Genomic DNA, 22,549 nt, shown 5'->3' with positions numbered 1-22,549 from the left:
ATGCACTGCCCCAAAAGAGTAGTGGAATCAGATTCAATAGCAACTTTCAAGTGGAAGTTGGATAAATATTTTAAAAGGGGGAAAAACTGTAGAGGAAACATGATGGGCTGGATAGTCTCCTCCTATGTTTCAATGTCTATTTATAGAAGAACCTAGGGTTTGATAAGGGGATGATGCAGGGAAAATATTTTAAACTGTTCTTAACATTACTGAGGTGGCAAGGTAATATTCATAGGTTTACTAAGTACATTCTGGCACAACCAACAGGAATTAACACTTAATAGATTCACCAGAATGCTATCAGGGTTCCAAGGGTTAAATTACAAGGAGAGGAATGATGTAAACTAGGCTTGTATTCCCGAGATGTCGGAAGATTAAGGGATGATTTGATCAAGGTTTTTAGGATTTGGAAAGGAATCAGTAGGGTAGATGGAGAGACAAGGGACAAGGGGCAGAGCCTAAAATCAAAGCCAGGTCATTCAGGAGAGAAGTTAGGAAACACTTCACACACTCGGTGGAGGAAGTGTGGAACTCTCTTCCAGAAAAAGCCATAGATACTAACAATTAAAAATCTATCGATCTCAGATTTGAATTAAACAAGGGTATTAAGGAAACGGAACCAAGGTAGAGTTAGGGTACAGATCAACCATTATAGAATTGAATAGTGGAGCATATTTGGGCAGTAAATATCTTTATTCCTGCACGCAAGATCTATTATGTTTTCACTCTAAAACATGAACTTCTACTAGACTTAGTCCCCTCTTCAAGGTGTAACTCTAAATGAAGTTTGAGCAGAAAAGAGCTTGGCAGTTAACTGTCGTCATTAACTCGTGCATTCTCCATGGCAACACCTCTATCAGAGTCCACTTGCCAACCGATCAGCATTCTCTTCTCACAGTATAAATTGTTGTTCCCTTTACATTTGGTATTCTTGTGTATTGTCCTGATGAGTGCAAAATGAAAAGATTCGACAAAAAATGTCTTTTTCAGCAATAATCTAAACAGAAAATGATTTCTCTCAATGATCAGAATGATTTTCTGTTGACTGGAATTCACTAACAGAATGTGCCATTTGTTTGATAACACATTACACTCACAAGTTGCTATGTGCCACACACTTTCATATTCAGCTTTTTTTTGTACAAATGAAGACTTAGTTCAGGGCAGAAAGCTTGACTTGCATTTATGTAACATCCTTCCACAACTCAGATCACCTCAAAGCTCTTTACAACCAATTAACGCCTTTGAATTTGCAGTCACTGCTGTAATATAGGAAACATCTCAGCGAATTTGCGCACAGTAAGCTCCCACAAGTGGCAATGTGATAATGAACTGGTAATTGGTGATTCTGATAATGCAGCACCCATTTATGACTGTACAGAAAGCCAGCCTAGGTAATGCACTCAAGTTCTTCATTGGCACATCAACCCACAACTCTCAGCCTCAGCTTTGCTCAAGTTAGTTGCTTATCTCCGAGACAATAAATTCACCATATCCTTAAAACTTGCACACTACTGCACTTTAGCACAAAAGATTAAGAGCCATGAAATCTGGGAAAGGATAACAGATTGGATTTAAAACTCGTTAGAAGGGAAGATACAGAGACCGTTAAATACAATTTCTTAGTGGTGGACAGGCACCAGGATGAAAAATTGGAGAGGAGACAAGCTGCATAAGAGGGCTGGGAGAGACAAACAGCACAAGGGTAAAGCATTGTTCAGAAATAGGGGGGGGTGAGGCAAAATCAGACGTTGGCAAACACGATGCAGTCTACAACAAATTTGAAGTGCAATGTGTAAAGGGACATAACAAATAAAACGGTGAGCTGAAGGCACAAGGTGCCACATTGGACCATGATACAGTAGGAATGTCAGAAAACTGGTTTTTCTATTAATAGAAACTCCACTGACCCCATCTCACAGATCCTGAACCTATGTGGCTGGTCAGCTGAAAGGTGACTGATCTAATAATCCTCAACTCCACTTTCCTGCCTTTTCCCCATCACCCTTGATTCTTTACTGATTAAAAATTGGTCTATCTCAGCCTTGAATATAATTAACGGCCCTACAGCCCTCTGCGGTAAAGAATTCCACAGATTCACTACCCTCCGAGAAGAAATTCCTCCTCATGTGTGTCTTAAATGGCCCCCCCCCTTACTCTGAGACTGTACCCTCTGGTCCTGCACTCTCCCACAAGGGGAAACAGCCTCTCAGCATCTGCCGTCAAGCCCCCTAAGTATCTTATATGCTTCAATAAGGTCACCTCTCATTCTTCTAAACTCCAATGAGTACAGGCCCAACCTACTCAACCTCTGCTCATAAGAAAATCCCTTCGTACCCGGGATCAACCGAGCGAACCTTCTTTGGACTGCCTCTCATGCCAGTATATCTTTCCTTAGCTAAGGGATTCATTGCTGGACCAATCAAGTTTATGGTATACATGCAATGATGTGATCAGATAGTCAAGAGAGAAGCACTGATGGGCAACAACACTACCAAATCCTTTGGTAGCCTTACATAAAAGGAGGCCATTCAGGCCTGTGATGGCTGTGGTTGTTCTAAAGAACCAATTTGTCCCACTCCACTGTTCTTTCCTTACAGTCCTGCAATTTTCTTCAAGGAATGGGCTGCTCTCCAATCAGAAATTCCCACATTTAGTGTGGTGCAATAATGAATTCACAATTTTATCATTAAAAACCTCAAGGGTAGTCACAGCTCAGTATGGGATTCAGCAATACATCAGAATACTCTTTAAACAAAATAAAAAGACTTGAATGAAAGACTTGCATTTATATAGCACTTTTCACGTACACCAGATATCTCAAAGTGCTTTACAACCAATGAAGTTCTTTTTGAAGTCACTGTTGTAATGCAGGAAATGTGGCAGGCGAATAGAACATTGAATCGCAGGCTATGACACAAACATTGTTTGGACAGTACAACAATAAACTGTGCTTGTTGAAATTTAGATTATCGTAGGTCTATTCATTATCACAACATACTTTAGTGACACATAAACCTACACAGATATTCTTCCCCATCTCAATATTCTTAAGTAATCCTTGCATCTGAAAGACAAGGTGGTTTTGCATTCCTGCAAAGGTGCTGGTTTTCCTGGGATTCCATTCCATGAGTGCTGCTCCCAGGTAAACCAGGCAATTGCCAATCTCCTTGGGATTACTGGTCAACTTTGAAGTGACTGTCTTTAGGCATCTTAGCACCTGTTGCAACGGAGACAAAATGAGGCGCACAGCTCATAACGGTACACTTGCTGTGTGGAGAGTTGAGGCAGAGATGAAGAGCGTTGTCATTTTCCCAGGAGGGGATGGGGGAAAGAGGAAGAGAACACCACGGCCACATTGTTCTGATGCTCTTCAAGTTACAGGTCACGGATCGCACCACCTTTCCTCCATGCAGGTCTGAAGCATGAACAGGATAATATCCACTTGAACAATGGAAAACAATCAGTACAAAAAGAAAACAAATGACACTTTAAACTCTGGCTGTGGTTGGAGAGTTCTATGAACACCAGGGAAAGAAAGGGTGGAAATCTCAGTTTGATAAGCAAACCCAGTATCCTGGTTTGAAAATTTCTCTAAGCATCAACAGCAACTCCAAAAAGCTGTCATTACCTTTAATATCCCTATTGATTTTGTTCTTGGATGCAAGTTTTGAGGGCATGAATCTCTCCATCTTCTCCATGACCTTTCCTCCCAATCTTGTTCAGTGTTGCTTCAAGCCTGTAATTTTACTCCAGCTCCCCCCTTTCAATGCTGGGCAAACGAATTATTACCCACTGCTGATGACACCACTGGAGCTACTGTACCCAATCACCTAGGTTTGCTTTGGCCATCGTTAGTTGAAACTCTTTCGAGTTATCAACAGTCACAGATTGCAACTCTTTCGAGTACAATCACAGTTCTTGGTTTCCGGGAGTGAGACATGAACCCACAACCCTCTGAGTCAAAGGCGAGGGTGCTATGGACTGAGCCAGAACCCTGGCTGTCAATTCACACTCGTTAACTGCTCCCAGCCAGTCACCCCATGTCACAAACCAACCATCAACTTTTGAACAATTAAAAACACATCAAAAAGCAAAACGTGCTTTCATATAGCACCTCATCACATCTTCAGGATTTCCTAAATCACTTTATAACCCATGGATTGTGTTTTATCTAAATTTCGCACAGCATAGACCCGCAAACAGCATGTGAATATGTTTTTCGTGGTGTAGGCTGATGGATGAATGCTGACTAGACAACCGGGCAAACTTTATCAAATAGTGCTCTGGCATCTTTTATATTCACCTGAATAGAACCTTGGCGTAATGTCTCAATGGAGATACAGCATCCCCAAAAATGCAGCACCCCCTTAAAGCTTCATCAGTCCCGATTATACGTTAGTCACTAACGAGATCTGAATTCTCAACTTTTCTGACTCGAGGTGAATGGGTTACCAACTGAATCAAGTTGACACTTTACACTACAAAGGGTTGTGATCTTTTTAATCTGTTCAACTTTTCTATGTGCTACAGGTAGTGAGACTAGTGGTCTGATGCAATTTTCTAATTGCATGCATCAATTCAAGCCATGGTTATGCCTTTTTTCATAAACATGTGGAAAACAACCTCTCTGATTGACTAAATATATGGAAAGGAATTGCATAAGCACACTTGAGAAACAGCTGGAATATTAAATTACCTCCCAGCCTTTCCTTTAGGATCATAAGAGGCACAATGCCCCTTGGTGAAGCCTGTCTGAACCTTGGTGTCACATTGAACCCCAAGATCAGCTCCTGACCACATACCCACGCCATCATGAAGAATGCTCATCTGTAACATTGCCTGGCTTTGCTGCTGCAACAACTTATCTGCTACGGAAACCCTCATTCATGACTTTGTCACCTCTAAACCTGACCACTCCAACACATTCCTGGGCTGGCCTCTCACATTCTACCCTCCATAAACATCCTAAACTACTGCCTGTGTTTGGATTGGCACCAAGACTTGTTTATCTACCAGCCCTGTGCTCACTGACCTACACTGGCACCCAGGTAAGCAATCTTAATTTTAAGATTCTCAACCTTGTTTTCCTATCCTTCCATAGCCTCACCATTTATTCTGTAATCTCCTCCAGGCCTACAATGCTCCAAGGTGCTCTTCCCAGTTTGGCCACTTGAGCATCCCTGAGTTTAAATTGCTCCATCATTGGTACCAAGCTACCAAGGGCCTACAACACTGGAATTTCCTCCCTAACCCTCTTGGACACTCCTTCTTCCTTTAATATGCTCCTTAAAACCTTTCTGACCAAGCATTCTGCTTTAATACCTCAAGTGGCTCTGTGTCAAATTGCTCCTGTGTAGAAATAATTATTTTAAGCAGCACCTCCTGCCCTCAGCCCTCTTTCACAGGTCACCGCCCCAAAAGAAATGCTTACTTCCCACCAGCACAGCTACATAGCGAGTAATCTGCAAAACCTGACCGCCAGAAGGAAATCCAATTTTATTTTGCTTTCTCCTGTCAAGCACCAAAATATGCAGAGAGCATCCATTAAAAACAGGCAGTGTCGCTGTTGCACACAGTTTATTCAACAATATGGTAAATAAGAAAAAAATCAATTGTAGCAGTCTATACAGTGATCCAAAGTTCATATTTATAAGTAATTATCAATAAATTGCATGATTTACACGTTTCTGGATAGGTTTTTTTCTTTTTTCTGTTTGCCCATTTTTCAAGTTTTACACAGAAGTCTGAAAGAGGAAAAACCAAGGGATGTGTTCAATAAAATCAGCCACGCAGTCTCTTTAAAGAATCCTTCGATAGTCGCACCAAAAAATAAAATAAAAAGCAAAATGTTCACCATTAAATTGAAAAAAAAAACCCCACAATATTCTACATCCGCAGGACGTTTTGGCAGCTGCCAGTTTGTGCAATAGTCTCTCATTCTACCTGTACAAATTATTAATACTTTGAAATTTCTGCTCAAACTCTTGTATAGAAGTGGAAAAAAATTAAGGGAAGAAGGGGATACACAAGGAGGTATCGTAATCCTTTGCTGTCAAAAAAACGGATGTATACTGTAGCACAGGCTGTTTTTTCTCTTCTGTGAAATGCTTTGCGTTAATGAACAAATGCTTACAAGATTCTTTGAAGTTAGAAAATAAAAATATGAATTCAACTCTCCTTCTCTTAAAAAATGTTGGTATGGGCTATCTGCAATTGAAACAACAGAACAGGAAAACGAAAAAAAAAAAGGGACTGGCAGTTCACCAGTCATAACAAAAAATATATTCTTTGTATAATATCATCCCTCAGTTTATTTTCTCAATAAATTGCAGTTCAATGAATTCTGGGGAAGTAGTCTTCCCTAGAAATTTCAAAATTGTTTTTCAGTACAAAAAACCCTAAGTAAAGACGAAAAATGAGAATTTGCTCCCAAAATGCTACAAGATGTCTAGTGTATTGTGATTAATGTTTGTGCCTGTTAAGTCCGGGTTGTCAGAACCCAAGCCAAGGTCACTGGGGGCACCATGTAAGCCTGCCATTCCAGGGTTAGCAAGTTGAGAAAGCATTGCACTCTGGTCCGGAGCAGCAAAGTGTCCTTGATCCATGGGGTTTCCCTGGGCAGCTACCATTCCCGGATGTGGGGAGTTAGTCTGTGGCGAGACGTGATGTGGAGACGGTTGAGGCTGCATCCTGGGTGACGGGCTGGAATGAGGTGGCTGGGATTGTGGGCGCGGTGAAGGCACAGGCTGCGGGGACCGCACCTGGTTGCTGAGGGAGGATGGGTGCTGGCCCTGGAGGTGAGGTGACTGGGCCTGGCTAGGGAGCATGTGTTGCTGTGGACTCATGGAGTTGGACTGGGCTGGAGAACCCATCTGCTGCTGCTGGAGAATTCGCTGATGGAGAGCCTGGAGACTGGAACTTCCCTCTGCCCCCATTGCTGCTGGTGGAAGCTGGCTCATCTGCCCCATCGGTTGTCCCACTTGACCCATGGTTCCCTGCTGCATGGGCATATGATGCTGCATCCTCTGTTGCTGCTGCTGCTGTTGCATGGGATAACCAGATCCTGGAGGTTGCTGAAACTGGTTAGCCATTCCAGCACCCATGCTAGGGTTCGCCTGCTGCTGCTGCTGTTGCTGTTGTTTCTGCTGTTGGAGGAGCTGGCGTTGCATCAAAAGTTCCCTAAAGTTCATGGGCTGTCCTGGTGCATTTATCCCGCCCATGCTTTGTTGCTGCTGCTGCTGCTGCTGAGGCATGTTAGGCCGTTGAACTCCAGGCTGCATGGGGCTCATGTTCTGCATGCCTGGGTTGCCATGCATGCCCTGCTGCCCCTGAAGACCTGGCTGAGACTGCATTCCTGGCTGTGGTTGCATTCCAGGCTGTCTCTGCATACCTGGCTGACCCTGGCCTCCTTGGTACCTGGCTGCCCTCTGCTTGATGAAAGCAGCCATGAGTTGGGGGTTGGAGCGGAGAATAGCGAGCACTTGCTGCTGCTGCATAGGGGAGCTCGGAGACCTGAGTGTCCGCAGTAAGTCCTGTAGGGCTCCTTGGGGAATGGCACCTCTGTTGGGTTGAGGCACTCCTGATGTAACTTGGCACATGGGTGGTGGTGGTTGGGGTTGCATGTTAATTTGCAGGGCTTGCTGACTCATCTGCATGACTGGTCTTTGCATTCCCTGTGGATGTTGCTGGGTCTGGGCCATTCCAGCTTGTCCCCATTGTGCCTGCTGTATGCTGGCTGGTCCCATTCCCTGTTCCGTGTGAGTGGGCCCTCTCTGTGATTGCTGTGGGTTCATGTTCATTCCGGGCATTTGATTCATGGGTGATATATGAGGATTCATTACTCCGGGCCGCTGGAAAGATTGCTGCTGTGCCATCAGTCGCTGGGCATCGGCTGCTCTTTGAATCTGCATGGCTATTTCCACTGCAGCTGGTGGTGGCGGCGGTTGAGCAGGAGGTGCAGCTTGGGCAGCAGATACCACCTGTCCGGTTGGCTTGCCTTGCGGTATAGAGGCTTGTGGTTGACTTCTTGCCATATTGCTGTAGGAAGGCATGTTGGTTGGTGGTGGTGGTTGGGGCTGGGGCTGGGGCTGCGGCTGTGGTTGAGCTGGGGGTTGAGGTTGAGGAGTCTGCGGGGTGCTTGGCTGTTGCCCTGTTGGAGTAGTGGGCGCAGTGCCACTTGGAGAAGGCAGACTTTGTTGTCCTACTCCGCCCCGCTGCATTGTGGCCATCCTCCTGCGTAGCATCTGGGCTTGTTGGAGACGGTGCTGTAGCTGTTGTTGTCGAAGCTTGTGCTTGATGTTGAGACAGAACGGCACAGGACACTTGGTTTCTTGGCAGTGCTTAGCATGGTAGCAACAAAGCGCAATAAGTTGCTTGCATATTGGGCATCCACCGTTGGTCTTGCGTTTACACCCCTTGGTGTGCTGGACTACCCGCTTCATCTTCTGGCAGGATGGCAGAGAACAGTTGGCATTGCGACACTGGCAGGCATGGACCAGTGACTGAATGCAGCGCTGGATGCTGAGGCGCCTCGAGTCTCCAGTGCTGGCTTCTGACCCTTGTGCGTTACTCTCATCATCCAGACCAAGGCCTAGTTTCTCCATCTTGTGCTCATGTCCCTTAGTGTTAAAGCAGTTGACACAGAGGTCATAATCCTAGGGAAAACAGATTTAGAAAAAAATTAGTTCCCCAACACTTTCCTAAACGTTAATAGCCACTTAGCAAAGTTGCTATTTTAGCACATTTAGCAATTCATTCTTAAAATATAATCTGAACACTTTACAAATGTATACAATAGGGCTTCAAAGGGTTAAAATAGAAAGGCAGGTTGCATAAACTTGGTTCGTATTCCTTTGAGATAGAAGGTTGTATGGTAATCTAAGTAAGGTGTTTAAAATGATTCCACAGTGGAGATTCAGAGAAGCTATTTCCTGTGGCAATCTTAAATAGAGTTAGGCCATTCAGGAGTGAAATCAGCAAGTGGTTCTGCATACTGAGAGTGACAGGTAATTAGATAACGTTATCAAGGAATATGGAGCCAAGGTATAGATCAGCCATGTTCCAGCAGATGGTAGGACAGGGTGGCCTACCCCTGTAGTTTTTGTGCTCCTGAGTGGCTCAAGTTGGTAAATGTAAAGCCAACTGAGCCAAATAGACCACCCAGTATAAATTCAATCCGTGGTCTATTCTGTATTAACCGACCAGGCAATACAATTAAGTAAATGAGGTGTTCATAGATCCTGCCATAACCCTAACACCTACAACAAACATGCTTGTACTAAGAGTCCTTCACATTTGAATGTAGAATGCTTTAGTACATTATTTTATACTTTGTATTGCTCTGGAATAACAAACTAAGACTTGCACGCACCTCACAGACAGTGCAGTGCCACCTGGTCTCCACATGGTGCTTGCACTCATTGCACGTATATACAAAGCGATCCTGGCCCTGATTGTGAAGTTCTACCAGCATGCACATGGTTGACCACTTGGCTCGTCTCAGTGATGAGAATTCCATGTGTTTGTCCCTTGCCAGTGTGAGAAAGGCATCACGTCCATCCATCAGGTCACACGCGATGAGTGGGTCAGGATCTAGGATGGTTGGCAGTGAGTTTGAGTTAGGACCTGCAATCAGCCGGATCACGAAAAACACCTGCAAAACAAGATTCAAACAATTAAAATTCAATGAAATGAAATACAATTCACAAGTTTTTTTTAAATTTGAGAATTTCTCTTTCATGCCTAAATACAAATCCTAATTTCCCAATTTCTTCTGAATCCATCTTGTGATGGTAACTGATTAATAGAACTCTACTGGTCCATACAGAACAACTACCATATTGACTTCCCATCCAGCTAATTATTAAGAGTCTTATCCCAAAATACCATTTTGTTAGCAATCCATTCCAACTGTTGTTCACCTAAAAAAAAAAGCCAGTCTACTGTCCTAAATTTATCCAAAAATGTATTTTGGTATTACTGGTAGCTACCAGATGCAATCTTTAATCTTTCCCAGGAAAGTGACTAATTTTACCATTCTTCAGATGTTGCTTCCACTATTTCACTATGAGTCCTTCATATTTCACTTGCAGATACTTAAAAAAAATCTGATGCCCTAATGCAGAGTGCAACATTTCACAAAAAAATGCAACAGAACCATAGCATAAAGATTAAGTTGCCTGAAAAATGCATCAGCAATTTAACCACAAAAGTACTCATTATTCCAAAGGCAACAACAGAAGCTGTGTGATGGGCCTGTTGTTGAGAATCAATAAAAAGGGATCTCCAATTCATTCTTCCCTGCCTTGATCTTCTCCCAACTATCCAGGCAGTGACAAATCACAAGGTACAATTCTAAATGTCCAGGCAGCACTTGCTCAAGGCTATTCATTATGTGCCAGCCTGAACAATGAATGGCAGCCAAGTATTCAATTGCCGAGGGCATCACCGTCATGCCTGTCCTCACCAAGCAACAAAAAGTACACATCAACCATCAGGTGAAAATCCTGGGAACTGGGGACAGTACCTGCACCACTGCCCCAGCTGAGATCAGCTAACGTAGCACAGATCTGAGATCAAAGCTGATCTTTCCTTATCTGTATGGCTTAGTACCTCACCAGATGGTGCATTTACCCATTAAATCTTGCTTCAATAAGACTTCAATAAACTTTAGATTTATTTTATGACGACACATTCAAAGATATTACAAATTAATATTTGGAGGAATGAGAAAGCGCACAAATAATGCAGCACATGCTACAGCCTCAGGTCTGCGGTGGAATACATATTTGCCCATAATTTCTCAGTTGACTTTGTGCTGCCATGGTTAGATATCTAGTGAATCTAAGGGGCGGGGAAGAAGAAAGGGTGGGAATGACTTGATGCTTTGCGTAATGGCTGATTTCAGAGCAGTATCTGCAGAAACCAAATGGCAGCAGGTTTATCTGAATCTGATACAGGCAGACATGCATAAATCGAGGGGCGGAGGGGAAAAAAAATCAGTAATTACCCAGAACAGACTAGAGAGAGAATTGTACCTCCTTGTGTTTTTCCATGGTGGCATAAAGTTTCTGCGAGAGGTCGTTGGACACATTGGGCATCCCTGGTTTCTTCTTGTTACCTCGGCTCAGGCTGCTCTTATTCTTGCTTGTTTTCTTGTTATTCTTTTTCTTTGCGTTTTTGCTGTCTCCCTTCTTTCCCTGAAAAGATGTGTAAATTTAGCAGTCACAGCAATAATTCAAGTATGTATCTTATTCCTGAAAAGTTACATTAAATTCAATTTCACTATGATCATGGTCTCTCAACCTGCGTGCAGTTCTGGAATCCGCATTATAGAAAGGATGTGATTGCACTAGAGAGAGTGCAGAGGAGATTTACCAGGATGTTGCCTGGGCTGGAGAGTTTTAGTTATGAGGACAGATTGGATAGACTGGGGTTATTTTCCCTGGAGCAAAGGAGATTGAGAAGGCACATGATTGAGGTGTATAAAATTATGAGGGACAAAGATAGGGTATACAGGAAGGAACATTTCCCCTTGGTGGAGGGATCAATAACCATAGATTTAAGGGGCAGGAGGTTTAGAGGGGATGAGGGAGAATTGTTTCACCCAGAGGGTGGTGGGAATCTGGAACTCACTGCCTGAAAGGGTGGTAGAGGCAGAAACCCTCATAACATTTAAGAAGTATTTGGTTGTGCACTTGCGATGCCATGGCATACAAGGCTATGGGCCTAGTGCTGGAAAATGGGGTTAGAATAGTTAGGTACTTGTTTGACTGGTGCAGATTCGATGGGCCGAGGGGCCTTTTTCTGTGCTGTAGGCCTCTATGACTCTAAAGAGTGTTCAGGACAGGAGTGCAACTATCTAATCAACTGGCAAATCAGTTGGTTCTGCCAACTTGGGTCCTGCACATCCATTGCTGCTTTCTAAGTAATGTTGTTAAATTCAGGAAATCCTGGTTAAATCAGTACATTTGAAAGGTATGCCATGAATTGCTAACAGCTGTTACTAGGGCTGGTTTTAAAGAACGTTGTGGGGGAGGGGAGCAGAATGCAGCAAGTGCTTGCTTTTTTTTTTAAAAAAGAGGGGCAATTCGACTATTTTTGCTGCACCTTTACATGGTGACACCTCCACTCTTGAAAACATCATAGGAAAAAAGAATCATCACAATTAGTTAGGCTTTAGCGAATAAACATGTTATTTTCACATTCAGAACACAAGGGAGGTCACGGCCCAAGCGTTTTGTTTCATGCTACTGTGACTGAAGTTCTTTGTTCCAAGAAATATTACAATTTAAACATTTTCATACAAGCTCCTCTTATTTTACTTTAATACATCCAAACTCAGAAATCATCCGAAAATTATCAGTTCGGTAGATAATTGTTGAGATCTGGAGGTGTCCTTCACTGAAAAATGGGCCAAATCAGTAATGATACAGTACAATGTAGTGAATTCAGGCTTACGGTGCTCAAAGCATCCTCTCTCAGTATTCAAGTGTCCGGTGCAAGCTTAGTTTAAGAGAGGTAAGACAGTACCATTTACACCTCCACCCATAATGGGTGGGAGAGTGGGAGAGGTTTAAATTGGGAAAAATGTGAAACTCAATCTCAACCAGCTCTGAACATGCCCACTTCAGGTTTAACTACAGCCGAGTAAACTGCTCTGAGAGGAGGGGGTCAGTGATTTTAATGTGCTCATGAGTTTGTTCTCACTCAAATTTTGGCAATCGTTTATTTAAATTTAACAGGCGTGGGTTGGGAGACCCAGCTGAGGGGTAGAAGGAGCTGCCAGATCCAGCAGTGCTTGTGGGTCAAGAGGAGCAAGAATGCTTCACCAGTCCCTCAAGCAAAGGTACTATGATCCCTCGCTCCCACCTAGTAGTTCCATCATGTCCTTCCCCCCAACTTTGATTGCCTGGGACCATTCCCAGCTGCTGCCTTGCACAGCTCGCTTACCCACCCGACAGCTGTCAGCATCTTGATCTGGGCGATTGCCAGACAGGAAGTGGAGTAAAATAGTTCTAATGAGCTCCTGCCTGGCATTTCCAAGTTTCCTGGCTGCTAACTCAACCCCATGCAACTATCTGGGCCCCAATATCTCCAGCATCAGCACAATCTTTTGTCTCACAATTTAAGATACATTCAGATAGCAAGTCATAACTTTAGGTTCAAAAAAATTCTTGGCAAAATATGATTGCAATTTGTAAACAGTGCAAGGCAAAATTAGTGGTTTTTAAAGTAGTATTGGGCAGGCTTATTGGACCACATATCTTTCTCGTGTTTTCAAGTCTACCTCAACATAATTTCCAGTATCATATGCAATAAACGAGTACCAAAACTATAGAGTGCCCAGCATTTACAAGATTGATATCTACAGGAATAGAACCATACACACTGCTCAAGTATAAAAAAATGAATGAAACTACAGAGGGGGAGTTGTGTTTTTCAATGGCCATAGAGTGTTGAATTTTCTTTTATAAACTACTGACTTATGGATGAATTCTATGACATTTTAAGTTTCATCTCGGCACTGTAATTACAGGATTTAGGAGAATGAATACAACATTCTTCTTCAGACAGGCATCATACGGAATTTTAAAAGCTGGAACCAGTGCAACACAAGCCAGCAGTGTACGAGAGAAGTGGATCCATGCTGGAGATGTAGAAGGAATAAAGCCTGTAGGAACTGAGGTGATGAATCCCTGCTCTCCCTTGCATTGTGCACTTTGGTTTCACCCATCTAAGAACCACCAGTCCCCTTCAGCTAGTCTGGGTTGTTATAAATTTACTAGCTTTGCACCTAGAGTGCTAACATTAGGCTGCCTCCTTCAACCCTTCCAGGTTCGATGGCTGTTCTTTAGCAACTGCTTTCTTTATAAAGTACTCATAAAAATTACTAACAGATATCATCAGTGTAATGTATGCAAAACGAGCACTTTAAAAAGTAAGCAGGCAGACACACTGGCAAATGAGCCCTGGGGGTATGATACTACCATGGAGGAGGAATCCTGGTAGTGAAGGGCTAGAAAAGGAAAAGAATGAGGAACAGGGGAAATTACGAGGGGACAGTGTGATGAAAGTATAATAATTTTCATAATATTTTTCTGGTTTATTGTGAAGTAGGTTTATGGGGGTAAGAATAGTTGGGTCTGTCTGTGTGGCTTAATTATATTCGGAGTCAAATCGACTGCCAGCTTTAAATCGTCAAAAGAAGCTAGGTCCTCGACATGCCAATGAGTAGGATGCTCGCTTAGCTCTGTGAAGAGAAGTTGCATTTTTAGAAAAGTGAAGGGATTTGGATTTCAAACGGATCTTAGTCTGTTTACAACTAGCCAGATATACAATGCTAAGGAATGTGCTTATTCTTCCCATGAGGAAGATACAGTTTCAAAGACATATGGGACAATAGAATTTACATATTAAAAGAGAGAAACATATATAAAAGAGAATGAAAGGCCATGTGGAAGAAGGCCATGTAAGATCTAAGAGGAGTGTGTGAAATAGCCTTAATGAAGCCTTCAGTCATTTGTGCATAAGTCTGCTTTATAACAAAATTGAAGTTGGGGAAAAGTCTTTTGGAATTCCACTGTCAAGTGGGTATTGTGTTAACTGCTGGTTCTGTTTTAAATTTAAAATCTATCTTGGACTGTTGCCGTAAAAGGGGTGTAACTGGGGGTCGGGTAAATTAGGAATTTTAGGAGTTATATCAGTAAGCAATTGTAGTCTTATGTATATGCTTGAAATCTTTTATTTTGTTAATAAATATTTTAATTTAATTTAATTTTCAAAATCTCGAATGGTCTTGGTGGATTTATTACTTATGAATTCAGTGCAGCCATCTTCTCATAATAAATACAAACTGCAAAACCATTGTGATAGTGTGACCATTTTCCTTTGTGGATTTGGTCTGCCTGGCACACATCATCTGCCACATTATAACAAGAGAATGTGAGGCAGAAGTGAAATGGTGAGGCAAAGGAAGGGATAATATGAGAGAGGGAAAGAAGGGAAAAAGAAACAGGGAGGGGAAGAGAGAAAAAAGGGAGAGGATGAGGAAAGACAAGGATCAGTGTGAAGGGAAAAAGGGTGAGGGAGAGGAGACAAAAATTGAGAATACGGTTAAATGTAAGAACTGAAAAAGCATCAATAATATGACATTGATAATAAGGAGCATTAAAGAAATTGAACAGAGTGGCTAAAAGTGACAGAATGGGGCAGTGACAATGGTGACATGCTTCAGACAATGGCGACAGAAGCATATGGGCACAGAAATGATGAGAAGCCAAAGTATGAGTGTGCAAGCATGAGACACAGAAAAGGAGACACATGCACATAGAGCGATAAAACATCAGAAAAGGAACACCACTCACATTGCAATTCACCATAAACAATGACAACTCCATTAGTCTTTAACAAATACAGATCTTGCACATTTTTATGCAGGCTCAAGAGATGGAAAGAGAAAGTAGTACAGAAAAAAAAACAGATGGACAGGCAGAACTTCATGATAAAAAGATTTCTGAGAATATTAGAACCTTATATGAGAAAAATAGCTTTTAGGAGTCTCTGAATGTGATGGGCAAATGGGCCAACATTTGGCAAATAATTTCAAAGAGATAAATGCAGTGTTATTCACATACATAGAGCTGATGCCAAATGTACATACAACATGCAGGGTTGTGGGCATAAGGCTGCTGAGCGGGAGAAAACCTAGGTGTCACCGTACATGAATCTCTGAAGGTCTATGATCACTGTAGCCACGTACAAAGATGCACTGTCAGGACAATCAAATACAACTCATAAAAAAAACTGTCTTTGTACATTAGGTTTTATTTAGAATAGTGTTTAGTTCTGGTCCTCTCACAAGGTGAATGATATGGAGGACCCAGGTTTGATTTAGGTCTTTAAAATAATTAAAGGATTAGGTTTAATTCATGTAGATAGACTACTTGAGTTAGCTCAAGAGCATTGGCAGGGTCCAGTCACAAAACACTGTTTGCCCTTTCAACTAATGGCATAGGAGCACCAAACAAAGGATCGGGAAAATAAAGGGCAGGCAAAAAAACCCCAACATTCTTAACATGCACCCTCAAACAGAAAGGTAAACCACGGGTTAGAAAAAGCTTCATGTGCTGCAAATCTAAAATAAAACAGGAGTTGTTTGAAATGCTCTACAGCTCCTTTGAATGGGATTACTCGAATAACTAACTTGCTGTGTAGAGGGAAGCATTTTGTGTGTTTTTAAAAAAGAACTTGGGAAAAGACTGTTAAGACCAACAATCTTGTTGCTTTTTCATGCAATTAACCCCACATACCTGCCGTTTCCCCATATTTGCAAGCACTTCTGTTACCAGAAATAAAGTCTAATTGTCTCGAACTCATTTTAGTTCTTTTCACAACGTAAGTGACTTAATTTGGTCTCTTTCCTTCCTAAGACAATAAGCCAAGGAATTAATTCAAATGAACCACATGATATTGTGAATCATCTTTCTTCCTTACCTTTGTGCCCTGACTAGGAAGTTTGGCAACTAATTCAGGCAAAGGGCAAATAAACTCTTTAGTGCCACTAAATGCCGAATAGGAAAATATAACAGGGGAGATGTGATATATTTTGAGGGTAGTTGTACTGTATGCTTGATGCTGACAATAAAACAGAAAGTGTTCCATTCCTCAGCATTCACATTCCTCACCTTAATGAGAAAAAATAATTCAAACCACCTTAAAGATACCTGTTAGTGTGTGTGTAGCTATACTTTACAGCTCATTTAACGCAAAAAGGAAACAATGAAGAATATCTGTTACATTTTGTAAGTTACGGAATAACAAGTACAAATTATTTAGGTCCAATTAAAGAAAGAAAAGCTAGCATGTAGAGAGAAGTCCAACATGGCAGAAGTTCAACACTTCTCTCAGCAAGTGAACAGGAAAACAGAAATCTCCTGAGTGAATTCACCATTTTCAGCGATTATTCTGCAGGCTGACTCTTTTAACCCTAGTGTACCAATTGGCAGACAGATGTTGATTTCAGGACAGGTGAATATGGTCCGATTTATAAACGTTAAAACAATTTTTAGAATTCGCACACGGCACATAGTATCTGTAGGGGTCCTTTTATCTTGTGCATCTGTTTTGACAGTTGGATACAACCCCAATATATGGCCATATCTGGTGACTTACATCAGTACTCTCACTAGATGTGTTGTTTTCCTCCCTCTTGCGTTCCTCTTCTTCCTGTTCCAGCTCTTTGATGCTTTCTTCCAACACATTCGGCCAGAAGTCACCTTCAAAATACGGTAACTCCTTTGCACTGGTCAACCTATCCTCTGTTGCCTGCTTAAATATATCCTGCAAAGGAGAAGCACATTACGAATGCAACTATCATTCAGTATATTGCTCAATAAGATTGCTAGCTATTCTGTTGTGTATAAGAATAAAAACATCTAGTAAACAGTACCTTAATCCCCAGACATTTTGAAATGGTTCAATTTTTAAAACGTCATAAGTCAAACTTAAATCTAGGAACAACATCCATTTTATGCAAAGTATCTTCAGCTACAAACAGTTTCAAACAAAAAAAAACTCCTGCCATTGCTTTGCCATTTAACCGTGGTGCCTGGTTTAATAAACTCTGTTAAAGGTTAAAAAGAGTTAAAAATAACTCAACGATTAACAGTGGCAAGGTTCCCTCTAAGTTACGCAAAAAAATTTAAGGGGTCAGTGCACAATGAAAAGGCCACCCATAAAAAAATGAGGGGACACATTGTAATGTTTTAACTGATGTCAAATGCCAACAAAGATGTAGTTCAGTCCTACAAAATGGTGATGAGCTGGCCTACTGAGTGTAGCAGGCGAGTAATCTACTGTCATTCCCACATGGCATGTTTCAAATTTAATCTGAGAGAAGCTCTGCGTACCTCTCCCCCCTGCCCCTCTCCACCTCCACTCCAGAGGGCCTTATCCAAACATGGTACCTCCAACTCAGATGTAGGGCTTGAACCCATAACAAGCTGACTCCAAAATGAGAGTGCTACCACTTATACAAGGCTGAGAATCAGAGTGATGGTGTTGATGGTGGCGGAGGCAGGGACATGTGAAGTATAAACACCAACAGTGGCCTGCACTGCACAGGAGTGCTGCTTTGGATGCATTAGGGTGCTTAAGTTGGAGTTTGGTGAGTGAGGGAGTTTGGTGAAGAGGGGAAAGAGGTGCTCCTTTCTTTTTCTACCTTCCCTCAGCCTCTAGTAGCTAGCTCTTACTTCGCTACAGGGTAAGAAGCTGATTGTATGTCATAAGAGTCCATATGGCAGCAGAGAGAGGGAGAGAGAGAGCCAGGAGTTTACAGGTAAAATGTATAAGTGACATCACAAGAGTCCTGTAAATTGATTGGTTGCTAAGTATAGGCCTTTTGGACACAGCACAGAGGAGACGATTGGTAAGTTGTTATATACCATATTGTAGTAAACACTTTATATAAAGTTTAAGGTATGTCAGTGCTGTTCAGCCATGTGGCATGACACCCTGCAAGATATGGGAAAGCTGTGCAGGCACAAAGTGCTCTCGATGATCACATCTGCAGGAAGTGCCACTAGCTACAGAAATTTGAGCTCCAGGTTGCGGAACTCGAGTGGTAGCTTGAGTCACTATGGTGCATCCACAAGGCTGAGGTTTACGTGGATAGCACATTTGGGGGGGGGGTCACACCACATCTAAGAAGTACACAGGCAGGGAGGGAATGGGTGAGTATCTAAGAGAAAAAGGCAGATAGCTGCAGGAATCCTGAGGCTACCAGGTTCTCTAGCTGTTTTTCCATTTTGGTGAACAAGATGGTTCCTCTGAGGATTGTAGTGAGATCCAAGTTTGTGGCACCACAGGCAGCACAGCTGCACAGGAGGGTAGGAAGAAGAGCGGCAGTGCCATTGTGGTAGTGGATTCCATAGTTAGGGGAGCAGACAGGCGTTTCTGTGGCCGTAGAGGTGACTCCAGGATGGTATGTTGCCTCCCTGGTGCCAGAACCAAGGATGGCAGAGAGTGGCTGCAGGGCATTGTTTTGGGGGAGGGTGAATAGCCAGAGGTTGTGGTCCACATTAGGACTAATGACATAGGTAGGAAAAGGGATGAAGTCCTGAAAAGCAGATTCTAGAGAGTTAGGAAGGGAATTAAAAAGGCGGACCTCAAGAGCAATAATCTTAGGATTACTCCCAGTGCCATGTGAGCATAAGGATAGGAAGATTGAGTATCACAGTATCTTCACAGTGCAGACGGCCATTTGGCCCATCGAGTCTGCACTCGTTCTCTGAAAGAGCATTCCACCTAGTCCAACACATGGCTGGAGAAACGGAGTAGGAGGGAGGGCTTTAGATTTTTGAGGCATTGGGACCGGTTCTGGGGCAGGTGGGACCTGTACAAGGAGGACAGGTTATGCCTCAACAGGACTGGAAATGATGTCCTTCTGGGGAGGTTTGCTAGTGCTGTTGGGGAGGATTTAAACTAGATTGGAAAGGGGATGGGAACCTGAAGGGAAACTCAGTGGAGAAGAGAAAAACTGGCAGTGCGAAGTATTAACTGATAAGGAGCATATATCAGAGTAGTATCAAAGTAAATAGAATGCTTGGAGAGTTTGATAGAATTAGAGTAGGCAGTAGTAAGTTATTAGATGCAGTCAGAATAAGGAGGAAATTAGAAAAGCCTAAATCATGGTAACTTTGCATGTATGTGAATGCGCGGAGTGTAGCTAATAAGGCTGGTGAACTGCAGACACAGGTTGACAAATGGAATTATAATTTTATTGCTATAACGGAGACCTGGCTCAAAGAAGGTCAGGACTTGGTGTTAAATATTCCTGGATACAAGGTCTTTAGAAGAGCCAGGAAAGGAAGAAAAAGGTGGCCGGTGGGGTCAGGGGAGGGAGGTGGCAGTATTGATTACAGATGACATTACAGTGCCAGAGATCAAGAATGTTTGAGAGGGATCAAGGGCAGAATCTCTCTGGCTAGAGGTAAGGGATGAAAAAGGTGCAATAACATTGATTGGTATAGTATATAGACCACCAACTAGTGGAAGGGATGTAGAGAAACAACTTTGCAAAGAAATTAAAGAGCAGTGCAAATATTATGGAATAATCATAATATTGGGGTTCAATTATCCAGAATATAGACTGGGATAGGAATAGCGCAAAGGAACAAGAGCCAAGAGTTCCTGGAACGCGTTCAAGACAACTTTCTGCAGCAGTACATTTCCGGTCCAACAAGAGGTTGGGCACAGTAAGACCTGGTTCTGGGGAATGAGTTGGTCCAAGTGGATCAAATATCAGTGGAAGAGCATTTAGGGGACAGTGACCATTGTATCATAAGGTTTAGGCTGCCCATGGAAAGAGACAAAGAACAATCCAGGGCAGGGAAAATTAATTGGGGAAAGTCAACTTCGATGGGATGAGAATGCATCGGAGTCGAGTGAGTTGGAATCAAATGCTGGCAGAAAAGACGGTGGATGAACAATGGGCCACCTTAAAAGAAAACGTATTGCAAGCAATGTCAAGGTATATTCCCTTGAAGGGGAAAGGTAGAAAAAATAAATCCAGACGGGTGCCGAGAGAGATGAAGATGAAAAGAAAGAAGTGCGTGTACGACAGATGTCAGGTAGAAAATACAAATTTTTATTCAATTATGGAATGTGGGGGGTCACTGGCTAGGCCGGCATTTATTACCCACCCCTAAATGTCCTTGAGAAGGTGGTAGTGAGCTGCCTTCTTGAACCGTTGCAGTCCATGTGGTGTAAGTACACCCACCGTTGTTAGGTAGGAAGTTCCAGGATTTTGACTCAGCAATACTGAAGAAACGGCGATATATTTCCAAGTCAGGATGGTGAGTGGCTTGGAGGGGAGTTTCCAGGTGGTAGTGTTCCCCATGTATCTGCTGCCCTTGTCCTTCTTGGTAGTAGTGGTTGTGGGTTTGGAAGGTGCTGTCTAAGAAGCCTTGGTGAATTCCTGCAGTGCATCTTGTAGATGGTACACACTGCTGCCACTGTGCGTCAGTGGTGGAGGGGGTGAATGTTTGTGGATGAAATGCCAATCAATCAGCCTGCTTTGTCCTGGATGATGTTAAGGATCAAGTGTTGTTGGAGCTGCACTCATCCAGGCAAGTGGAGAGTATTCCATCACATTCCTGACTTGTGCCATGTAGATGGTGGGATAGGCTTCGGGGAGTCAGGAGGCGAGTTACTCGCCGCAGGATTCCTAGCCTCTGACCTGCTCTTGAAGCCACAGTATTTATATGGTTAGTCCAGTTCAGTTTCTGGTAAATGGTAACCCCCAGGATGTTGATAGTGGGGGATTCAGTGATGGTAATGCCATTGAATGTCAAGATGTGATGGTTAGATTCTCTCTTGTTGGAGATGGTCATTGCCTGGCACTTGTGTGGCACAAATGTTACTTGCCACTTGTCAGCCCAAACCTGGATATTGTCCAGGTCTTGCTGCATTTGGACACAGACTGCTTCAGTGTCTGAGGAATCGCGAATGGTGCTGAACATTGTACAATCATCAGCGAGCTTCCCCACTTCTGACCTTCTGATGGAAGGAAGGTCATTGATGAAGCAGCTGAAGATGGTTGGGCCTAGGATACTACTAGGAACTCCTGCAATGATCCCCTGGAACTGAGATGATTGACCTCCAATAACCTCAACCATCTTCCTTTGTGCTAGGTGTCACTCCAACCAGCAGGGAGTTTTCCCCAATTCCCATTGACTCCAGTTTTGCTAAGGTTCCTTGATGCCACGCTCAGTCAAATGCTGCCTTGATGTCAAAGGCAATCAGTATCACTCTGGAATTCAACTCTTTTGTCCACGTTTGACCCAAGGCTGTAATGAGGTCAGGAGCTTACAGGCGCTGGCAGAACCCAAACTGAGCGTCAGTGAGCAGGTTATTGCTGCCTGATAGCACTGTTGATGAGCCCTTCCATCACTTTACTCATGATCGGAAGTAGACTGATGTGGTGGCAAATAACTGGGTTGGACTTATTCTGCTTTTTGTGTACTGGACACATCCGGGCAATTTTCCACATAGCCGGGTAGATGCCAGTGTTGGAGCTGTACTGGAACAGCTTGGCTAGGCTTGTGGCAAGTATGGTTTTCTATAAGCATATAAATAATAAAAGGGTGGCAAAGAAAAAGTAGGGCTGATTGGGGATTTAAAACAAAGGAATTTGCACTTGGAGGCAGCAGAAATAGCAGAGGTGTTAAAGAGGAGCATTTTGCATCCATCTTTACAAAGGGAGAAGATGCAACCCAGGCCGAAGTGAGGAGGAGGAGCCTACCTTTACTGAAAATAGATAAGGTACCAGGACTGTCCCAGATTCCTTTAGGGAAGGAAATCTGTCGTTCTTACGTGGTCTGGCCTACATGTGACTCCAGACCCACAGCAATGTGGTTGACTCTTAAATTCCCTCAAATGGCCTAACAAGCCACTCAGTTGTAACAAACCACTACAAAGTCACAAAAAAAGGAATGAAACTGGACGGACCACCCAGCATCGACCTAGGCACTGGAAATGACAACGG

At 42.9% G+C, this 22,549-nt stretch overlaps 1 protein-coding gene across 4 annotated transcripts in view; it reads right to left on the bottom strand.

The window, feature by feature from the left end:
* Nucleotides 1–5,563: 5,563 nt before the first annotated feature.
* LOC144669551 (histone acetyltransferase p300-like) overlaps nucleotides 5,564–22,549 on the bottom strand; it is a 116,636-nt gene continuing 99,650 nt past the window's right edge. For all 4 annotated transcript variants that reach the window (XM_078532030.1, XM_078532031.1, XM_078532032.1 and 1 more), the window contains 4 exons: nucleotides 17,176–17,343; nucleotides 11,040–11,201; nucleotides 9,374–9,655; nucleotides 5,564–8,657 (listed from right to left, as the gene is read on the bottom strand). In XM_078532030.1, the coding sequence (XP_078388156.1) occupies nucleotides 6,441–8,657; nucleotides 9,374–9,655; nucleotides 11,040–11,201; nucleotides 17,176–17,343 (2,829 nt within the window). In that variant the 3' untranslated portion in view covers nucleotides 5,564–6,440. The remainder of the gene's footprint in view (nucleotides 8,658–9,373; nucleotides 9,656–11,039; nucleotides 11,202–17,175; nucleotides 17,344–22,549) is intronic.

Source organism: Cetorhinus maximus, chromosome 29 (assembly GCF_964194155.1).
Source record: "Cetorhinus maximus chromosome 29, sCetMax3.hap1.1, whole genome shotgun sequence".
Classification (NCBI taxonomy): domain Eukaryota; kingdom Metazoa; phylum Chordata; class Chondrichthyes; order Lamniformes; family Cetorhinidae; genus Cetorhinus; species Cetorhinus maximus.
Note: the sequence above shows the minus strand (reverse complement) of the source record. Positions and strands in the feature narration are given on the sequence as shown.